The following is a 17939-nucleotide window of genomic DNA, read 5'->3' as shown; positions in this document are numbered from 1 at the left end:
GGGAAGGAAACAAACAAACAAACAGACAAAGGTACCCAGTGTTCTTTTTTACTTCAATTGCTCTTTTTCACTTTAATTATTATTCTTATTATTTTTGTGTGTGTGCTAATGAAGGTGTCAGGGATTGATTTAGGTGATGAATGTACAACTATGTAATGGTACTGTGAACAATTGAATGTGCGATTTGTTTTGTATGACTGCGTGGTATGTGAATATATCTCAATAAAATGAAGATTTAAAAAAATAAATAAATAAAAGTGTGAAGCTCTCATATTATTGTTAAATTTGTACCCAATCTTTACACCTTTTTGGGTAAAATTGATCCAGAACTATAAAAGGAAGGTGTCTCAGTTTGCTCCTGGCCTCCTGAATGAGAAAGTACACTGAGACAGGTGCTCCCTGCTGTGTTGCCACACCTTGATATCATACCCAATTGGAGCCATGTTTGTGTTCAGTTTGGCAGGTATGGAGGGAAGTGCTATCCCATAAAATGCCATCTCTATTCTCTAAAGTCAATCTCTTCCACAAAGCATGCTAAAACATCTTGGTGCAGAGACAAGCATTATAGCTTGGCAATATATTTTAGTTTTGACTAGCTCCTTCAAAAGTCAAGGAAGGGGAGATGGAGAAGATGGCAGCATAGAGAGGAGTGGAAGTTAGTTAGTCCCCCTGGAACAACTAATAAGCAACCAGGAACAACTAGTAAATAATCTGGAATAACTGTGAGGGGACAAATGTGACTGTCCACTCATCATACAGCACCTGAATTGGGAGGAGTACCCAAGAGCGCAGCATAAAATACGTAAGTAAAAACTGCAGATCCGAGCCGGGAGCCCCCTCCCCCCATGGCCCGAACTGCAAAGCCTCATGGTGCTAGAGAGCAGTTCTCACTGAGCAAGTGAATACAGCTCAGCTGAGTTCCCTCTGAGGTTTTAATTAACAAACGTGGACTGCTCAATACAAGCTATGAATCCCCAACAAGCAGACAGAGGCTTTTGGTGATGACTGACCTTGGAGAGCTGGAAGGTGGCTGTGAATTGGCCCTGAAGGGCTTTTTGTCCCTTTTTTGGCTCAGTGGAGAAAGCCTTGGCCATTTTCAGTTCCCAGCACTCAGACCCAGACAAGGTTGGAGATAGCACAGGCAGAGAGACTATTCAAATGCTAATGACCTCTCCCTAGTGGGGCATATCTTCCCTAAGAGGAGAAGGTGATACCAAGCTCTACTGCCTGCCCTCCATTCAAAACTGGACCCCAGAGCCTGGGGAAAACAGCCACAGACCACACCTCCCTACACCAGTCTGGAGCTACAGGCTGACAGGTGCCACCTCCTAGGCAGAAAATCACAGTGACTTGAGGCCTCACAAGGTGTACCAATCTTCTCAGACACACCCTTAGAGAGATGTGATACTATTGCCTCATTCTGAGACCTGAGCCCTTTCTGATGTAGGAAAACCCGATTGGGGTAACCAAGGAAACCAGATACCTAGACAACAGAAAACTACAACCTACACTAAGAAAAATGAAGTTATGGCCCAGTGAAAGAAAAAACTTACACTTCAACTGAGATACAGGAATTTAAACAACTAATACTAAATCAATTCAAAAAGATTAGGGAAGATACGGTGTGCTGGTTTGAATGTATTATGTCCCCCAGAAAAAGCCATATTCTTTGATGCAATCTTGTGGGGCAGATGTTTTAGTGCTGATTAGACTGGAATCTTTTGAGTATTTCCATGGAGATGTGACCCACACAACTGTAGGTGATAACTCAAATGAGACAACTTCCATGGAAGTGTGGCCCTGCCGATTCAGCATGGGCCTTGATTACTGGAGCACTATATAAGCTCAGACAGAAGGAGCAAGCTTGCTACAACCAAGAGGGACACTTTGAAGAAAGCAGAGGGGCTGCAGATGAGAGACACTTTGAAGACGGCAGTTGAAAGCAGACTCTTGCTCTGGAGAAGCTAAGAGAGGACAAACACCCCAAGAGCAACTGAGAGTGACATTTTGCAGAGGAGCTGTGGCCTAGAGAGGAACATCCTGGGAGAAAGCCATTTTGGAACCAGAACTTGGAGCAGACACCAGCCATGTGCCTTCCCAGCTAACAGAGGTTTTCTGGACACCATTGGCCATCCTCCAGTGAAGGTACCCAGTTGCTGATGTGTTAGCTTGGACACTTTATGGCCTTAAGACTATAACTGTGTAACCAAATAAACCCCCTTTTATAAAGGCCAATCCATCTCTGGCGTTTTGCATTTCAGCAGCTTTAGCAAACTAGAACATATGGCAAAAGAGATGAAGTGTATAATGAAAACACTGGGCGTACATAAGGTAGAAATCAAAAGTTCAAAAAACCAACTGACAGAATCTGTGGAAATGAAAGGCACAACAGAGATCTCAAGAGGCAGAAGAAAACACTCAGGAACTGGAGAACAAGGCAACTGAAAGCCTACAGACAAAAGAACAGATAGAGAAAAGGATGGAAAAATATGAACAATGTCTCTGGGAACTTAAGGACAAAATTAAATGCAGGAGTGTACATGCCATGGGTGTCCCAGAAGGAGAAGAGAAGGAAAAGGGGGCAGAAGCAATAATAGAGGAAATAATCAATGAAAATTTCCCATCTCTTATGAAAGGTGTAAAACTATGGATCCAAGAAGCACAGCATCCCCCAAACAGAATAGATCTGAATAGTCCTACACCAAGACACTTAATAATCAGATTATCAAACATCAACGATAAAGAGAGAATCCTGAAAGCAGCAAGAGAAAAGCGATCCATCACATACAAAAGAAGCTTGATAAGACTAAATACGGATTTCTCAATACAAACCATGGAGGCAAGAAGGAAGTGGGGTGATATATTTAAGATACTGAAAGACAAAAATCACCAACCAAGAACCCTATATCCAGCAAAACTGTCCTTCAAATATGATGGAGAGCTTAAAATATTCTCTGACAAACAATGACAGAGTTTGTGAACCAGATACCTGCTCTACAGGAAACACTAAAGGGAGCACTACAGACCAAAAGGAAAAGACAGGAGTGAGAGATTTGGAAAACAACTTTGGGAGATAGTAGCACAGCAATGTAAGTACACTGAACAAAGATGACTGTGATTATGGTTGAAAGAGGAAGGTTAGGATCATGTGGGACACCAGAACGAAAGATGAAAGATAAAGACTGGGTCTGTATAATTCAGTGAAACCTAGGGTGCTCAATGATTGTGATAAAAGGTACAAATATGTTTTTATATGAGGTAGAACAAATGAATGTCAACATTGCAAGGTGTTAAAAATAGGGTGGGATTGGGGAGAAAATACAATAAATGCAAACGAGAGAGTATAATTAACAGAAACATTGTATTATGCTTCCTTTAATGTAACAAAGGCAATATACCAAAGCTAAATGCATATGGTGGGGGGTTGGGAAATAGGGGAAGAGTATGGGACTCCTGGCATTAGTGATGTTGTCTGACTCTTTATTCTACCTTAGTTTAATGCTATCTTTCCTTTTGTTGCTGTCTAGCTGTCCTGTGTTTTTTTCTCTCTCTCTTCCTTTTCTCTTTTTCTTTTGTCTCTGTACCTTCTTTGACTCTTCCTCCTTCTTTGTGGAAGAAATGGAGATGTCCTTATACAGATAGTGGCAATGGTGCTGTATACATAAATACGTGGCTATATAGGGAACCAACAATTGTTTACTTAGGATGGAATGTATGGTGTGTGAACAAAGACCATCCTAAAAAAAAAAAAATGGGTTGATGAAGAAACCTTGAGGGCACTATATTGAGTGAAATAAGACAGACACAAAGGGACAAATATTGCAGGGCCTCACGGATATGAACTAATTATAATATGTAAACTCATAGACATGAAATATAAGTTACCAGGATATAGAATGAGGCTAAAGAATGGGGAGCAGTTGCTTATTATGAGCAGAACATTCAACTAGGGTGAACTTAAACATTTGGAAATGGACAGGGGTGATGGTAGCATGTAATGAGAATAATTAACAGTGCTAAAAGGTGCATGAATGTGGTGGAAAGGGTAAGCTCAGAGTCATGTATGTCACCAGTAGGAAAGTTGGAGGTTAAAAGATGGGAATCTATAAAACAATGAATCTTGTGGTGGACAATGCCCATGATTGTGTACAAATATTAGAAATCTTTCTCATGAACTGGAACAAATGTATGACACTATAACTAGAAGGTAATAATAGAGAGGCATATAGAAAAAATATAAACCTATTGAAAGCTATATACTACAGTTAGGAGTATTTTAACATTCTTTCATCAACAGTAACAAATGTACTATATGAAAACTATGAATCAATAATGGAGGGGGGTGGTTAGGGGTATGGGAGGATTTGAGTTTCCTTTTTTTTCCCTTTATTTCTTTTCTGGAGTAATGAAAATGTTCTAAAAATTGAAAAAAAATTAATTGTGGTGATGGATGCACAGTTGTATGATGGTACCATGGGCAACTGATTGTACACTTTGGATCTTTGGATAGTTGTATGGTATATGAACAATCTCAATAAAAACTAAAAAAAAAAAAAAAAGTCAAGGAAGAATTTTTAATCCACCAAAGTCCTTGAATGAGGATGTTCCCCTTCACTCTTTGTACAAGTTCACTTTTTAAAAATACATATTGTATTCTAAATACATTGTATACTAAATTAAATCAACCCTTGCATTAACTTGTACAGATGGTGTTAGAAGATCATTTTTCTTTTCCTGGGTAAGAATTAATCATGGTAAATGTGCATCTGGAGTTGTAGCTATGATAAAGATTGTGATTTTTATTTCACAGATCAAAACCTGACCTTGAAATGCTTTTATACAGTGCTCTAATTGCAACTATGATACTAAAGTCATTTCTTAAAACAAAATGGAATATGTCAAATTTTATATATAATTTTTCAAGTTCCGTATGCTTCCAGATTTTTATAACTAGAAGATAATGAGATGGGATAACAGATGCGGTTTATATTTACACATATTTTTCTCAATATTTAGCCCATATTTCTCACCCTATGAATGGTTCTGGAATTGCTTGTCATGTAAAATCATCATGGTCTATGAGTTTGCAATATTGCTGTCTGTGTTGTTTCATCTAATCCATTGCTTAGTGTGTTTTCCCATGAGTAATTATATCATGGTTAATATGGTATAATATGGCAGTATTTTCAGAGAGCTTTTTATTTGGGGATTTTGGGGGTTGTTTTGTGGTTTGGGTTTTCTTTTTTTTTTTCCCATGAACTAACTTACTCTATCATGATAGAATTGCTTTTTTATGGCCTGTGATTTTTTTTTTTAAGTGAAATTTGGCTTTGTGTGATTATACTATTACACCAGTCATGAGTGTCTTACTTGTACTGTATCATATTCCATACTCATTTAATTCTTAATAAACTGTTCATTTGTTAAAAAAAAGTGAAGATCTAAAAGGAATAATAAAATAGAAACCCCTTGGACTATTTTCCTGAGTTCTTGGACCAAGGGAACGTCTATTGTTCAAGCATAAAAATAAAAATTGAGAAACTTGAAATTGGCACGTGTTTATCAACAGTCCTCATTTTCCTGGGTGCTCCCAGAGGTGTGAGGACCAAGCAGCTCTGTTTTTGAGAAAATATCTGAGAATGGCATGGGGTAGAAGCAATATTGGATGGTGGCTACGAATATGGAATCTTGAGTCAACTGGCCTGGCTTCAAATCTTGGTTCTGCTATTTATTAACTGCATGACCTTAAGCAAGTTATTAGCTTCTCTGTGCTTCAAATTATTCATCTGTAAAATGGAAAATAAGTCTTACAATAGTACTTACTTCATAAGGCTGTTGTAAGGATTAAATGAGATAATGCCTTATAAGCCTAGCATGTAATGGTCCCCTATGTGTGTTAGCCATTATAGTTGTTGGATTCCTATAGAATTCTACTTCTGCCTGGTCCTGTGGGAAATTTGTCCAGGACTTCATATTAGTTGAGAGGTCAAAACAGTTCTTTAACTTCCAACCTAAGAACTCAGTCCTGTGAATATGCTGTAGCACCTCGGAGCCACCAAGCTTAGTTTTAGTCCAATTCCATGACCTCAGGCAGACACAATATTTCCCTCTGTGGTTGCTTTAGAGAGAAAGCAGTTTACAGCCTACCAGTTTGTAAACATCCCAGAAGTTTTTAGCAGGACTAAGTTTCTCTTTATGGGAACAAATGCTCCATATTGATATTCTTATTATTTGAAAAAATAAAAGTAGCTGCTTCCCTACAGGGAGAAAAAATTTGCCAAGTAAAGTGAAAAATTTACTACCCTCTGCTTCTTCCCACAATATCCGTAAATATGCTGAGGGCATATTTATTTTGCTAGATGGGTTTTGAAATGGATGAAACTAGAGATGTCCTCATTTTATATTTCCCTCAAGTTCCACCACAAACCAACACTCCTTGGGAGAAAAAAAAAAAAAGTCACCGTGTAAGCATGTTTACCTTCCACGGAGTAGGAAGTTGAAACATATCTGTAGATGATGACTCACTATTGTAGGCCTATAAAAGTTAAGGTCCCCGAGAGAAGACACAGCCTCCAGGCATAACCATTCAAGATGCACCCAGGTGTCCTGACCGCCTTCCTCTTCTTGAGCTGGACTCATTGTTGGTCCCTGCCCCTTCCCAATGATGAGGATTCTGACAGCGTGTCTGAGGAAGACCTCCAGTTTGCAGAGGTAGAGTATCTTGTGAATCCCCACGGTGTAGAATATTTCATAAATGCCTTTCTGGTTTAAAAGCAGGCTATTTGGGTCTCTTTTCTAGCACTACTTGAAATCCTACTACAATCCTCTGAATCTTGCTGGAATCCTTAAGAAAACTGCAACAAGCTCAGTGGTTGACAGGCTCCGACAAATGCAGGCTTTCTTCGGCTTGGAGGTGACTGGCAAGCTTGACGATAACACCTTAGATATCATGAAAAAACCAAGATGTGGGGTCCCTGATGTGGGGGAATACAATGTTTTCCCTCGAACCCTCAAATGGTCTAAACTGAATTTAACCTACAGGTAAATCATAGGCTGTCCTTCTTTAATATTTATCAGTTTTTAAAACAGCATAAAATGTTCCATTTTTTTAGTATTAAATATCTATTATTTAAGTAGACAAGTATTTAACTGGAAGTTAAGTCCAGGAGTAACTTTAATACTGTCAATGAGAAAGTCTCATCACATCTTTTATTAAGTTAATTCCTCATTAGTTTTCAGTGGAAATCTCAAAGTGTTTCTTTTAGAAATGAAATCAAAACAGAAGTAAGAGCAGGCTGAAGAAAATCTGCAAATGTAGTACACGAGGAGTACTTATTAAACAGTGCTAAAGATGGAGAGTTTCACTCTTTCTAGGAACTTTACAGAGCTATTTAATTTCTTTGGCCAAATCAATGTTAGGTTACAAAATAAGTTCTGTTAAGGATCTGAATATTTTAAATTTAAGATGCCAAATGGCCAGATATTTGGAGATACCCAAAGGTCTGATTGAATTCATCACTTCTTATCTCAGCATAGCATTAAAATTAATCAATTCTTCGAAATAGTGGACCTCTAGTGGAACTTTTAAAGAAGCCATTGCATTTTGAGTTAAAAAAAAAAATCCTATCCCAAGAATAGCTATTTTAAAATAACTTTCACCTTCCAAAAATTTAATTGAAACTTTCTCTTTTGAATAGGATTGTGAATTATACCCCAGATATGACTCATTCTGAAGTTGAGAAGGCATTCAGAAAAGCCTTCAAAGTTTGGTCTGATGTGACACCTCTGAATTTTACCAGACTTCACGATGGCACTGCTGATATCATGATTTCTTTTGGAACTAAAGGTAAAAAAGCAGAAATAGTTTTGAAACATATACTTCTTGATCTTTAATTGGCTTCATTTTTTTTTATTCTTCTTTCAGTCACTCATTACTTTTTGCACCATTCAAAAAAATTCACCAAGCACCTGTGCTAGGCACTAGAGGGTATAATCAGATTCCTAACTCTTGCTTCTGTGTGTAGAACATGGCGACTTCTACCCATTTGATGGACCTTCTGGTCTGCTGGCTCACGCTTTCCCTCCTGGGCCCAATTATGGAGGTGATGCCCATTTTGATGATGATGAAACCTGGACAAGTAGTTCCAAAGGTAATAGTTTTTTATAAAGCTATAAGAATGTAATAATCCAATTTATGGATTATTAGATTAGACTAGACAATGAAACCTTTGCTAAGAAATTAAGAAGTATAAAAGTGAATTATATTTGGTTACGTTTTCTTTAAAAAAATCAACATTTATATTTCATACTTGTTATGATTCTGTTAAGTGGCATTCCTATATAAATCAATGTGAAGCATGAAAAAATGTGGAAAATGAGCAAAAATCACTTAATTTATCATTGTCACTTGAGGACTACTAACTAGTCTCAAAATAAAACCAAAATGTTTTGTCTGTCAACCACGGTGATGTTACCATGCATTATCTTTTGGCATGCTGAGGAAGTACAATTAATTACAAATCTATAGTTAAAGCTATAAATGTTGGATCTGTAGGTCATAAATTAGTAGAGTGTGGGTTGAAATAGTTTTTTCCTTAATAAAAAAAATAAAGATACAAGTTAAGTGAATTTCTGATCCCTAGTATATGTGTTACATATTTCAAACATGTCTATATTACTCATTTTGTAAACAGCAATCTAAGACATATGGATAGTCTGACTCTAAACAGCATGAGGCAGACCAGATGAAGATTATATTTACAAGAGCAAAATGAGACTGAGTGTTTAATGAATTGAGTTAGTAGTTGAGTCTCCAAGGCTCAGAAGAATTGAGAGTGTTAATTTAGGAAGAAAAGCCAAATAGATTGTTCCAACAGAACTTAATTTTGGAGCTATATTGACCCTTAGTTGTGACAATTGGAGGTAGTCTCTATAGACAGCTGATTTTAATGATTCACTTAAATAAAAACAATTATTTTTCCAAAGAGTAAAATGGGACTGTCAATGATCAGTGCCTCAACTTTTGAGTTGATTCTGTCTTTGGAGGGAAACGTGAGAAGTTTTATGTATTTATGTTCTGAATGTATCAGAGGTGAGGACAGTTTTGGAAGAAAGGATAACATCTAATATTGTTAAGATGGAGTCACAGTAAGCCTCAGTTTTAGTTTCCTGCATAAATTCTGGGTTTGAAATATTTCGTTAAAATGAGTCAAAACATCCACAAATCAGCCTGGATTAAGTTTTTCAGCTGAAGGCCAAGAATAATGTCCATTGTTAAGCATTTCAATGACCAATTACTTCTCACTCAGATTATGTGCACTTTGAATGCCCTTATTATCTGCACAATTTAGTAAATTGGTTATATGTTTCTTAATACACAGGCTATGATGACAAAGGATATTTGAGGTCAAATGGAAACCACTGACTCCAGCTTTGGCATGTTCTAAGCAGAACTAACAATTGTTATTGTCTTACTCATATTATTTTTTCCTTTAATTTTTTATTTTCTTTTTTTCCCATTTAAAATACCAGTATTAGGAGGCTCAAAAATTGGTAGAAGGAATGACTAGAGGAAACAATGAAAATGCAGTGACACAGTGTTCTATACTAGAGGAAAGTTGGCCAGTCATGCCGAGTTTCTGTTTCTCTAGACTCTAAAGATATTCTGGAAAAAACTACCAGGATGGAATTTGTTTAGTGCATCCTCCATACTTGGCCATCATCCCTTTGGATGCTGCCCCCTGTTTGAATGATGTTCCAGGCAGCATCTAGCTATGTACCACCTGGTGTGACTTTCTCACCCTTCATTTAAGGTCATCACTGACCATTTGCCTCACCTGACCTTGAGGAGACAAAAAAAAAAAAAAAAAATCAAGATTATTAATGTCTTCATAGTAAATCCTTATGAATTACTAATTATTTGAGAGCAATCTGTCGACATTTTAATTGTGTAGTCAGGTATAAACAAAGAGAATGTAAATTAGTTGCCAGGATTTAAATCAAGACTTTGAATCTTCCTTCAAGCAACTAAACATTATTTTTTAATCAGTTTTATTGAGATCTATTCACATACCATACAGTCATCCACAGTGTACAATCAGTTGTTCACAGTACCATCGTATAGTTGTGCTTCACCACGTTAGTTTTTTAAAAATGAGTAAGATAGTCAAGAAAGAGAAAAGGTGACACACCGAAATGATAAAGAAAATGATATTCTTCATTAACCGGTAATTGCAGTGCATTGTTTTCTCACTATTTCCTTGTTTTCTTACAGGCTACAACTTATTTCTTGTTGCTGCCCATGAGTTTGGCCACTCTTTGGGGCTCGACCACTCCAAGGACCCGGGAGCACTCATGTTTCCCATCTACACCTACACAGGCAAAAGCCACTTTATGCTTCCCGACGATGACGTACAAGGGATCCAGTATCTCTACGGTAACACTCAGTTTGCTCTTTTAAAAACAGTATAGATACGTCCATTTTATTTCTAAATTACTAATGAATTTGCCATTGTCAATACTGCTCTCCTGGTTTTATTATTAAAAGCTGGGGAAATATACCCCTTTTTTCCTTCCAAATCAATCTGCTCAAGTAGAAAATATTCCATTCTTCAAAGTTTTTGCAGAATATAATTCCTTGTATTTGTATATTATGCATTGTAAGGTACATTTGATACCCTCAAAACACCTCTTAGATTAAAAAAAAGGAAAATATTTTATTCCTCATTTAACCGATAAAGAAACTAAGACTCAGAGAGTTTTAATAGTGTTCCTGTAGTCACACAACTGATGGTAAAAATGAGATATTAACCAGCTTTTATAAACTCTGAGTATCCTTTCAACCTCTCCAATTTGCCACCGTCAAAACTGCTCAAGTGGCCTGTGGTAGTTTTTAAGCAGCATTTACAGTGACCAGAACTTCTTTCCAAATTTTCAATTATATTTACAAAATAATTAAATCTCTACCCACACAAGCAAGATTATCCGCCATGAATAGAGTTACAGCTACAATGCACAGTTCATCAGTGTCAACATTGCTGGAGCATGTAGCTCAGAAAACATGCTCCTGCCACCCCAACCCATTATTTCTCCCTCTGGATTTAAATCTACTATAGCAGCTAGCACAGGTAGCTGCATGCACTCAAGGATGGCAAAGGGAATTTGCCAATTTATTTTGCAATTCTTATCATTTCCACCATATTGTGACTGAGTGACTGAAGATAAAACTAATATGAATTAAAAAGAGAAAAAGCAGTGTAGAATTATTATGGGGCACTGCATCCCTTCTGCTCTGTTGTGAACTGGTGGAAAGCTAACAAACACGTGGCAAGTCACATCGAGTTGCTGGAGGCCTGGCTGGTCACTGAGATACACCGTGCAAGCTGGTGAACAGTGTTAGCAGGTGCTGACAGCTGGTAAAATAGGCAAGCAAAGGAGCAGAAGTGAAGCTCCCAGAGGAAAGATGGGCCTTCAGAAATGGCTTGAAGGAGAACGTATTTCTCAAGAGCAGTCTCTCAACAGGTTATGCCACGCATAGGGAAGACTTCCTCAATGGTTTTTGCTCCCCTCACTCCCACCACCCATGTTTCTGCCATCATCCTCAGAAAACCTGAATTTATAGTTAAGATGAAACTCGAGGGGTCCTGAAGGATGAAAGGAGAAGGGGACGTCCAATTTGCAAGACCTTAGTAAACCTGGAGGGAGGAAGGAAGTAGGATGGCAGGGTATTTTACTTTCCTTATGTAGGAGCCTCGGAACTTACTGCCCTCCCTGGAAAGAATCTTCGCCTACTCTCTCTTAGGAGGATCAGCTCGTGGTGCAGGTGATCCGCAGTAACTTCTTTCATTCACTCCATGGCTGCAGGTGCAGGAGATGAGGATCCCAATCCCAAGCATCCCAAAACTCCAGACAAATGTGATCCCTCCTTATCCCTTGATGCCATTACCACTCTCCGAGGAGAAACAATGATCTTTAAAGACAGGTACCCTTGGGATTCTTTCATAAAACAGACATGTTAAAAAACATTTGTAAAGCCATGTCTGAGAACTGCCAAGATATCTGGTCAAACTGCCAAAGTTGAAGTTAATGATGAAAATAATAGGCCTTTGGGCAGTTCCTTTACATATTTTAGATCAGTAAATGAATGCTGGAGGAATGTTTTACTTTGCAGTGGATAGTCATGGTCTTGTGCATTTCTTTTTTTATCTTTTGTTGTAGTCTTTCCTTAAAAGATAACCAAGTAGTTATGCATTATTTTTCTGTAAACCTACAACTTCTCTAAGAAAAAAAAGATAACAAAGTAAACCTAAAAATCAAAATTATGTAAGAGACAGATAAGTATTGAAAGTAATTACCATATCAGTAGACCATTACTCATAATGTCCACATGAATTCCTTTTGGTACAGAAAAATTTTGGTTCTAGATGCATATGGAATGGGAGAGGAAATGCTTTAAAGAACGTAAAACTATAGAGAATGAAAAATGTAATATTAATTTTTAATTCCTACATTGTTCTAATATCCTTATTCATTGTTCATTCATTCATTCATTCGTTCATCAATTACTTGCTCTCTCATCTGTGACCCAATAGCATTCCCATACACCCTATTATAACTTTAATTACATTGTGCTCCAGGTGTTCTCACAGTTCAGTTTCCTCAGGCCAGGAAATCAGAGAAGACCTAGTTGGTACAACTCATATTTTATTTCCAGAACCCTACAAGGAGACTGGCACATCATGTTCACTACTGCCCTTAGCAAGTTGCCTTATACAAGATGGGCAAAATTGAACAGAACTTGGTCTCAACCTACAAAAGACTCAGAGCCTTTTTAAACTTTAAAGTTAAGAGAACAACTTCTAACTGGCACTTAAAGGGAAATGGACTTATTTTCCATTTCACAGATGATAGGGAATGGGTAGGTCTAACTTCTTCTGCCATGATGTGGAGAGAGATGTCTAGATGCATAGAAATATTCCACTTTAAAAATAAGAATGTGTTTACTTTCTGTAAACCTGTATTTTCACTTTTGTGTTAGATTCTTCTGGCGCCTGCACCCTCAGCAGGTTGAAGCGGAGTTGTTTTTAACAAAATCGTTTTGGCCAGAACTACCCAACCGTATTGATGCAGCGTATGAACATCCCTCTCGTGATCTTGTCTTCGTCTTTAGAGGTAAGACTTCTGCAGGTGAGCTTCCCCCAAATCCAAGGGCAGGCAGAGGTGAACCTGATGCTACCACAGACTTAGGAAAATGGCTACTAAATTTAGCTAAATTAAGAACCAAGGAAAATTGAAACCATTCTACCAAATGCCCCCCAAATATATATTATAATCTCTATTATATTCTACTTGTTCCCTGACCTAAAATCATGGACAATTTCCAAATTGCTGCTTCATCTTCATGATTATGATTTATGATGACCACTTTACATTCTATTGATGTTGTTTCTATTGTTTGAATGTTATGATTAATACTAAAGTGAAATTACTTTTCAAAGCAAGAAATAGATTTCTATCTGGTGTGAAATTTGAGTTTTCAGTCTAATTTACTATTCCTACTGGGCTGTTTATTCAGGCAGAAATGTTAATGTATTTTTCTACCTAGCTCCAAACTTAATACTCAGAGATAATAAACTTCCAAATTACTTATGATATTTAGCTAGCTGTACTCAGAATTAGGAAATCAGGATTTTAAAGGGATTTAAATGGTTGAAATAATGTTCCATATTTCTATATTTTATAAGCATGATGACCACACCCATTTTATTTCTATTGTGTAAATGAGTCTTTCTTTGTTAAAGTGAATGTCTACACATGTGAGTCCTAATAAAACTGTTCTTTCACTTATTCTAGGCAGAAAATTTTGGGCTCTTAATGGCTATGACATTTTAGAGGGCTATCCCCAAAAAATATCTGAACTGGGATTTCCAAAAGAGGTTAAAAAGATAAGTGCAGCTGTCCACTTTGAAGATACTGGCAAGACTCTCTTCTTCTCAGGAAACCAGGTGTGGAGGTATGGAGACCATAGTTATTGACTCATATGTGTCATGGAAGCAAAGTGAGTCTCTAACATCTCTCACTACTGCAGATTATTATCTTTTGTATTACTTTTAAATGTGAAATCACTTATTATTTTCTGTTCCATGTCAGCTCCTTCAGGCAGGTATTTAAATGTCTCAAGTCTTCTTACGCACACACATGCACACACACACACACACACATAATGCCCACCTCTTCTCAGCCACTCTCTTCTTTCTTAGCCATTTGTTGTTCACCAACCATGGTAAAACCATCTCTTTTACTTTGACATATTCATTCTTTCTAATCTTTCTCCTGGATTCTCATTCTTGTTATCTTTTCCTAATTCACATGTGGCCACATCTGCTAGGGACTTAGTTTGTGAAGTCTTCCCCACTCTGAAGGACAATTGGCACTGGAATATCTGAAAGTGTACAAATTAAGGTAACTTTGACAATGGCAACATTTAGGAGCCTGGTTGCATGTATATATTTGGGGATGGGAATATCTCATAGTTGCCCAACACCCAAAATATCTAAAATGAAAGCTTTACCTCAACTCCACACACACACACACACACACATACACACTCACACATCCCTGACTGTCCTCTTTGCCTTTTGACTCCTTTATATTGATAATGACATTCATGACTCTAAAAATTACTGCCAAACTACTGTTCCAGTTTCTAAACCCTTATATGAAGTTTATGGTTCCACCAAGATAGATTGCTTACAATATCTCAAATATTGTACTTTTACAATACTTAAATCTTCCCTTATGCAACATTCTTTGCTTAGAAGATCTTTTCCAACATCTCTCCCTCTTGAAATTCTATCCATTGTTTAATGTCCATTAGAAATACTATTTCTGCCAAGTCTTTTCTGATCACCCCATCCACAGATTATCTCCCCTTCCCCTGTACTCCCATGAAATTTCTTGTTGACTCTCTCTTGATGCTTAGCTTCTATTGCCTGGTGTGGTATTTATGAACATACCTCAAGGATATAAAACACTCTCATGGGTAACAATAGCACACTATAGGAGTCTGTTCTCCTAAGTTATTTCAGACTGGTTGGCCAGGGTGTGGTAGTGGGCAAAGGAGGAGGAGTATGTAGTCTGGAATACCCATGTTCCTTTTCTACCTTTGGTACCACTGTACTTCCTGATAACCTTTAAGTACATAAATTAAACCTTATATATTTTTGAACCCATTATTGCACTTAGCAAGTTGCTTGCACATTGTGGATGATGAATAGATAATTTTTCAATGAATAAGAGTGCTCTAAGAGTGCATTCTCAAAGGCATTCTTTTATAATAGATAAATAATTTTGAAATGGAAATGAGCTTGTAACTAACTTTACAAAGACTGCCTTGAGGCAACTCAACAAATATCAAGTATCAACTAGATACTCAGTATATAATTCATAACTTTAAAAAGATACCGTATTTTTTAAATGGACTTAGAGTCTTAAACTCTTGCCAATTTTGAGAAGGGCCATTATATTCATTGTACTTACAGAGTTGTTTTTTTTTTTTATTAAATAGGTATGATGATACTAACCATATTATGGATAAAGACTACCCAAGACTAATAGAAGAGGACTTCCCAGGAATTGGTGATAAAGTGGATGCTGTCTATGAGAAAAATGGTAACTACTTCCATTGCATTGACCTTAATGGAGGGTTTCCGTAGCCCCTCAAAACTCTTTCTCTTTTAAAGAATCATTACAAAAGACTTAGATGCAATAATAAATGTATGGCACTTAAGGAATTAATAACTTTTGCATGATCATTTAACTAAACAATAACCCAAAACTAACATGCTTAGAATAAATGAGAATTTTATTTCATGATTGCTAATTGTATCAATGAAAGAATGCCAAAACTTAAACACTACCTTAAATTAAGCTTAAAGATACTAAGATGCAAAGAATATTGGCAGAATTCAGATTGGAGGTGGAGTGGGGGATTGATTTATGTATGAACACATCCAACTGTTATGACTATAAAATGTTTTTTGTTTTTTTTTAATGAAAAGGGAAATTATCCCTAACCTACAACAGAATACACTAACATCAGTAATTCAAGCATCAAAGCTAGAACTCATGGCAAGATAACAATTAGTTCCAGGCTGGGAACTTTCATATCTTTCTTTTTTAAACCATAAGTAATATCTTAAAGTATTAGGAAGGCTTAAAAAGATAAAGTTTGGAAAGTTAATGTTATCAGAAGTAAACCTTGATATTTTCAAACTGAAATGTTCTTTATGGTCTTTTCTCCTAGGTTATATCTATTTTTTCAGTGGACCTATACAGTTTGAATACAGCATCTGGAGTAATCAAATTGTTCGTGTCATGCCAACAAATTCCCTATTGTGGTGTTAAGTGTCTTTAAAATTTTTTTAAATCCTGGAGATCATTGGGGAAAATACTTGCAGAGGTATGGAGGAAGGAGGACAGATATCAGGGTAAAGCTTAGTTCTGTGAACAAGCGTCAGTAAGTTATCTTTGAATATGTAGTGTCTATATGGCTAAGCGTGGCTGGAACCACTTTGAAGAATTTTTAAGTAATGAAATTTAGTGTCTCTGAGGATCACCTGATACTACCGTGCTATTCAGAAGCAACAGTTGACAGTATTTCCCACCCCAAAAATGGGACACGTGGCCTGTCAAAAGGAGTTAAGATAATCTTTGAATATATTTATAGGGAAACCTTGCAAAGGCATAAAAATAAATCCTATTTATATAATTATCAAATCATCTTCACTTAAAAAGTCTAAAATAGTATGAAAATGGAATTTTTTAGGAACATATGGTAACCATACATGAAAGAAGGCAAACCAATGGGAAATGTCCGTAATAAATACATTGCAAATACCTTTCCAAAGAAATAAATCATTTGGGTCTTGTTCATGCCCCTCTCCACACAGGCACTCAAGGAAATATCAAAGTTATAAAGGATAGGAAAAAAAGACTATTGGTGAGGGGAGTAGACTTGGCCTTAGTTTAAATTTCACTTTTGACAGTGACTCAAGGGCTGCTGTTAAATAAGTAAGTAGCTCTTTGTGTATTTATAGAAGATAAAGGAAGAAGAGCTCTCTTATTATTAAAATGTTTCTGATCTTTTGATAGTCTCCAGTAAATAATTAAAGCTGTTACCAAAATAATCCAAGGCCACAGCAATACTTTTTTTTGTAAATCATTTGGTTATTTAAAAGACTGAAAGTAGCATTTTAACACCATTTTATCTAGATAATTATTTTAATTGTCCAGTTTGCCTTGAATATATAAAGTATTTTTTGAATAAAATACATCTTATAAATTGGAAGTATACATGTTAAAACAGAGACATCCAAAATAAAGAGAACAATTTACTGGATTGTGAGCCCCTTGAGGGTATAGGGTTGTATGGTGTTTTTTTTTCTCTTTTTGATTTTTCATGCATTTTTCACAGTGTATTAATTATATTTGCAAAATGTATTAGCAAGTGTTTGTATTGTTTATAATAAAAAGATATTTTCAACAGACATAGTTTTAATGTATATTTTGTCTTGAAGTGTAAATTTAAGCTTTCTTCACTCAAAGTCCATTTAAATTTTTCCTTTTTCTTGCCAATATTTCTTGGTGAATATAGTTCACTCATTGTTTTTCTTTTTGTAAGAAGACTAAGTCAAAAATAGGGAATAGGAAGTTAGACTTAAAATGCACAGAGTTCCTATTTGGAACAATGGATATGTTTTGATCATGGATGGTGGTGATGGTAGCACTACATTGTGAATATGTAATTAACAGTTCTAAAGTATATATCTGAATGTGGTTAAAAGGGGAAATGTTAGGTTGTATATATGGTAATAGAATGATTTTTTTAATCTATGGAAAAAATTTAGAATTATTACTATTATTGTTATTATTATTGCTAT

General features: G+C 36.4%; 1 protein-coding gene across 1 annotated transcript; it reads left to right on the top strand.

Moving 5' to 3' along the window:
- The first annotated feature begins 6591 nt into the window (after positions 1 to 6591).
- MMP13 (matrix metallopeptidase 13) lies at positions 6592 to 16404 on the top strand. Its single transcript, XM_037838935.1, has 10 exons — positions 6592 to 6711; positions 6800 to 7041; positions 7698 to 7846; positions 8025 to 8150; positions 10274 to 10435; positions 11863 to 11980; positions 13037 to 13170; positions 13852 to 14011; positions 15566 to 15669; positions 16304 to 16404. The coding sequence occupies exons 1-10, from the start codon at positions 6592 to 6594 to the stop codon at positions 16402 to 16404; spliced, it is 1416 nt and encodes a 471-aa protein (XP_037694863.1).
- The last annotated feature ends 1535 nt before the right edge of the window (positions 16405 to 17939 follow it).

Source organism: Choloepus didactylus, chromosome 6 (genome assembly GCF_015220235.1).
Source record: "Choloepus didactylus isolate mChoDid1 chromosome 6, mChoDid1.pri, whole genome shotgun sequence".
Classification (NCBI taxonomy): domain Eukaryota; kingdom Metazoa; phylum Chordata; class Mammalia; order Pilosa; family Megalonychidae; genus Choloepus; species Choloepus didactylus.
This window is presented reverse-complemented; position numbering and strand designations above follow the sequence as displayed.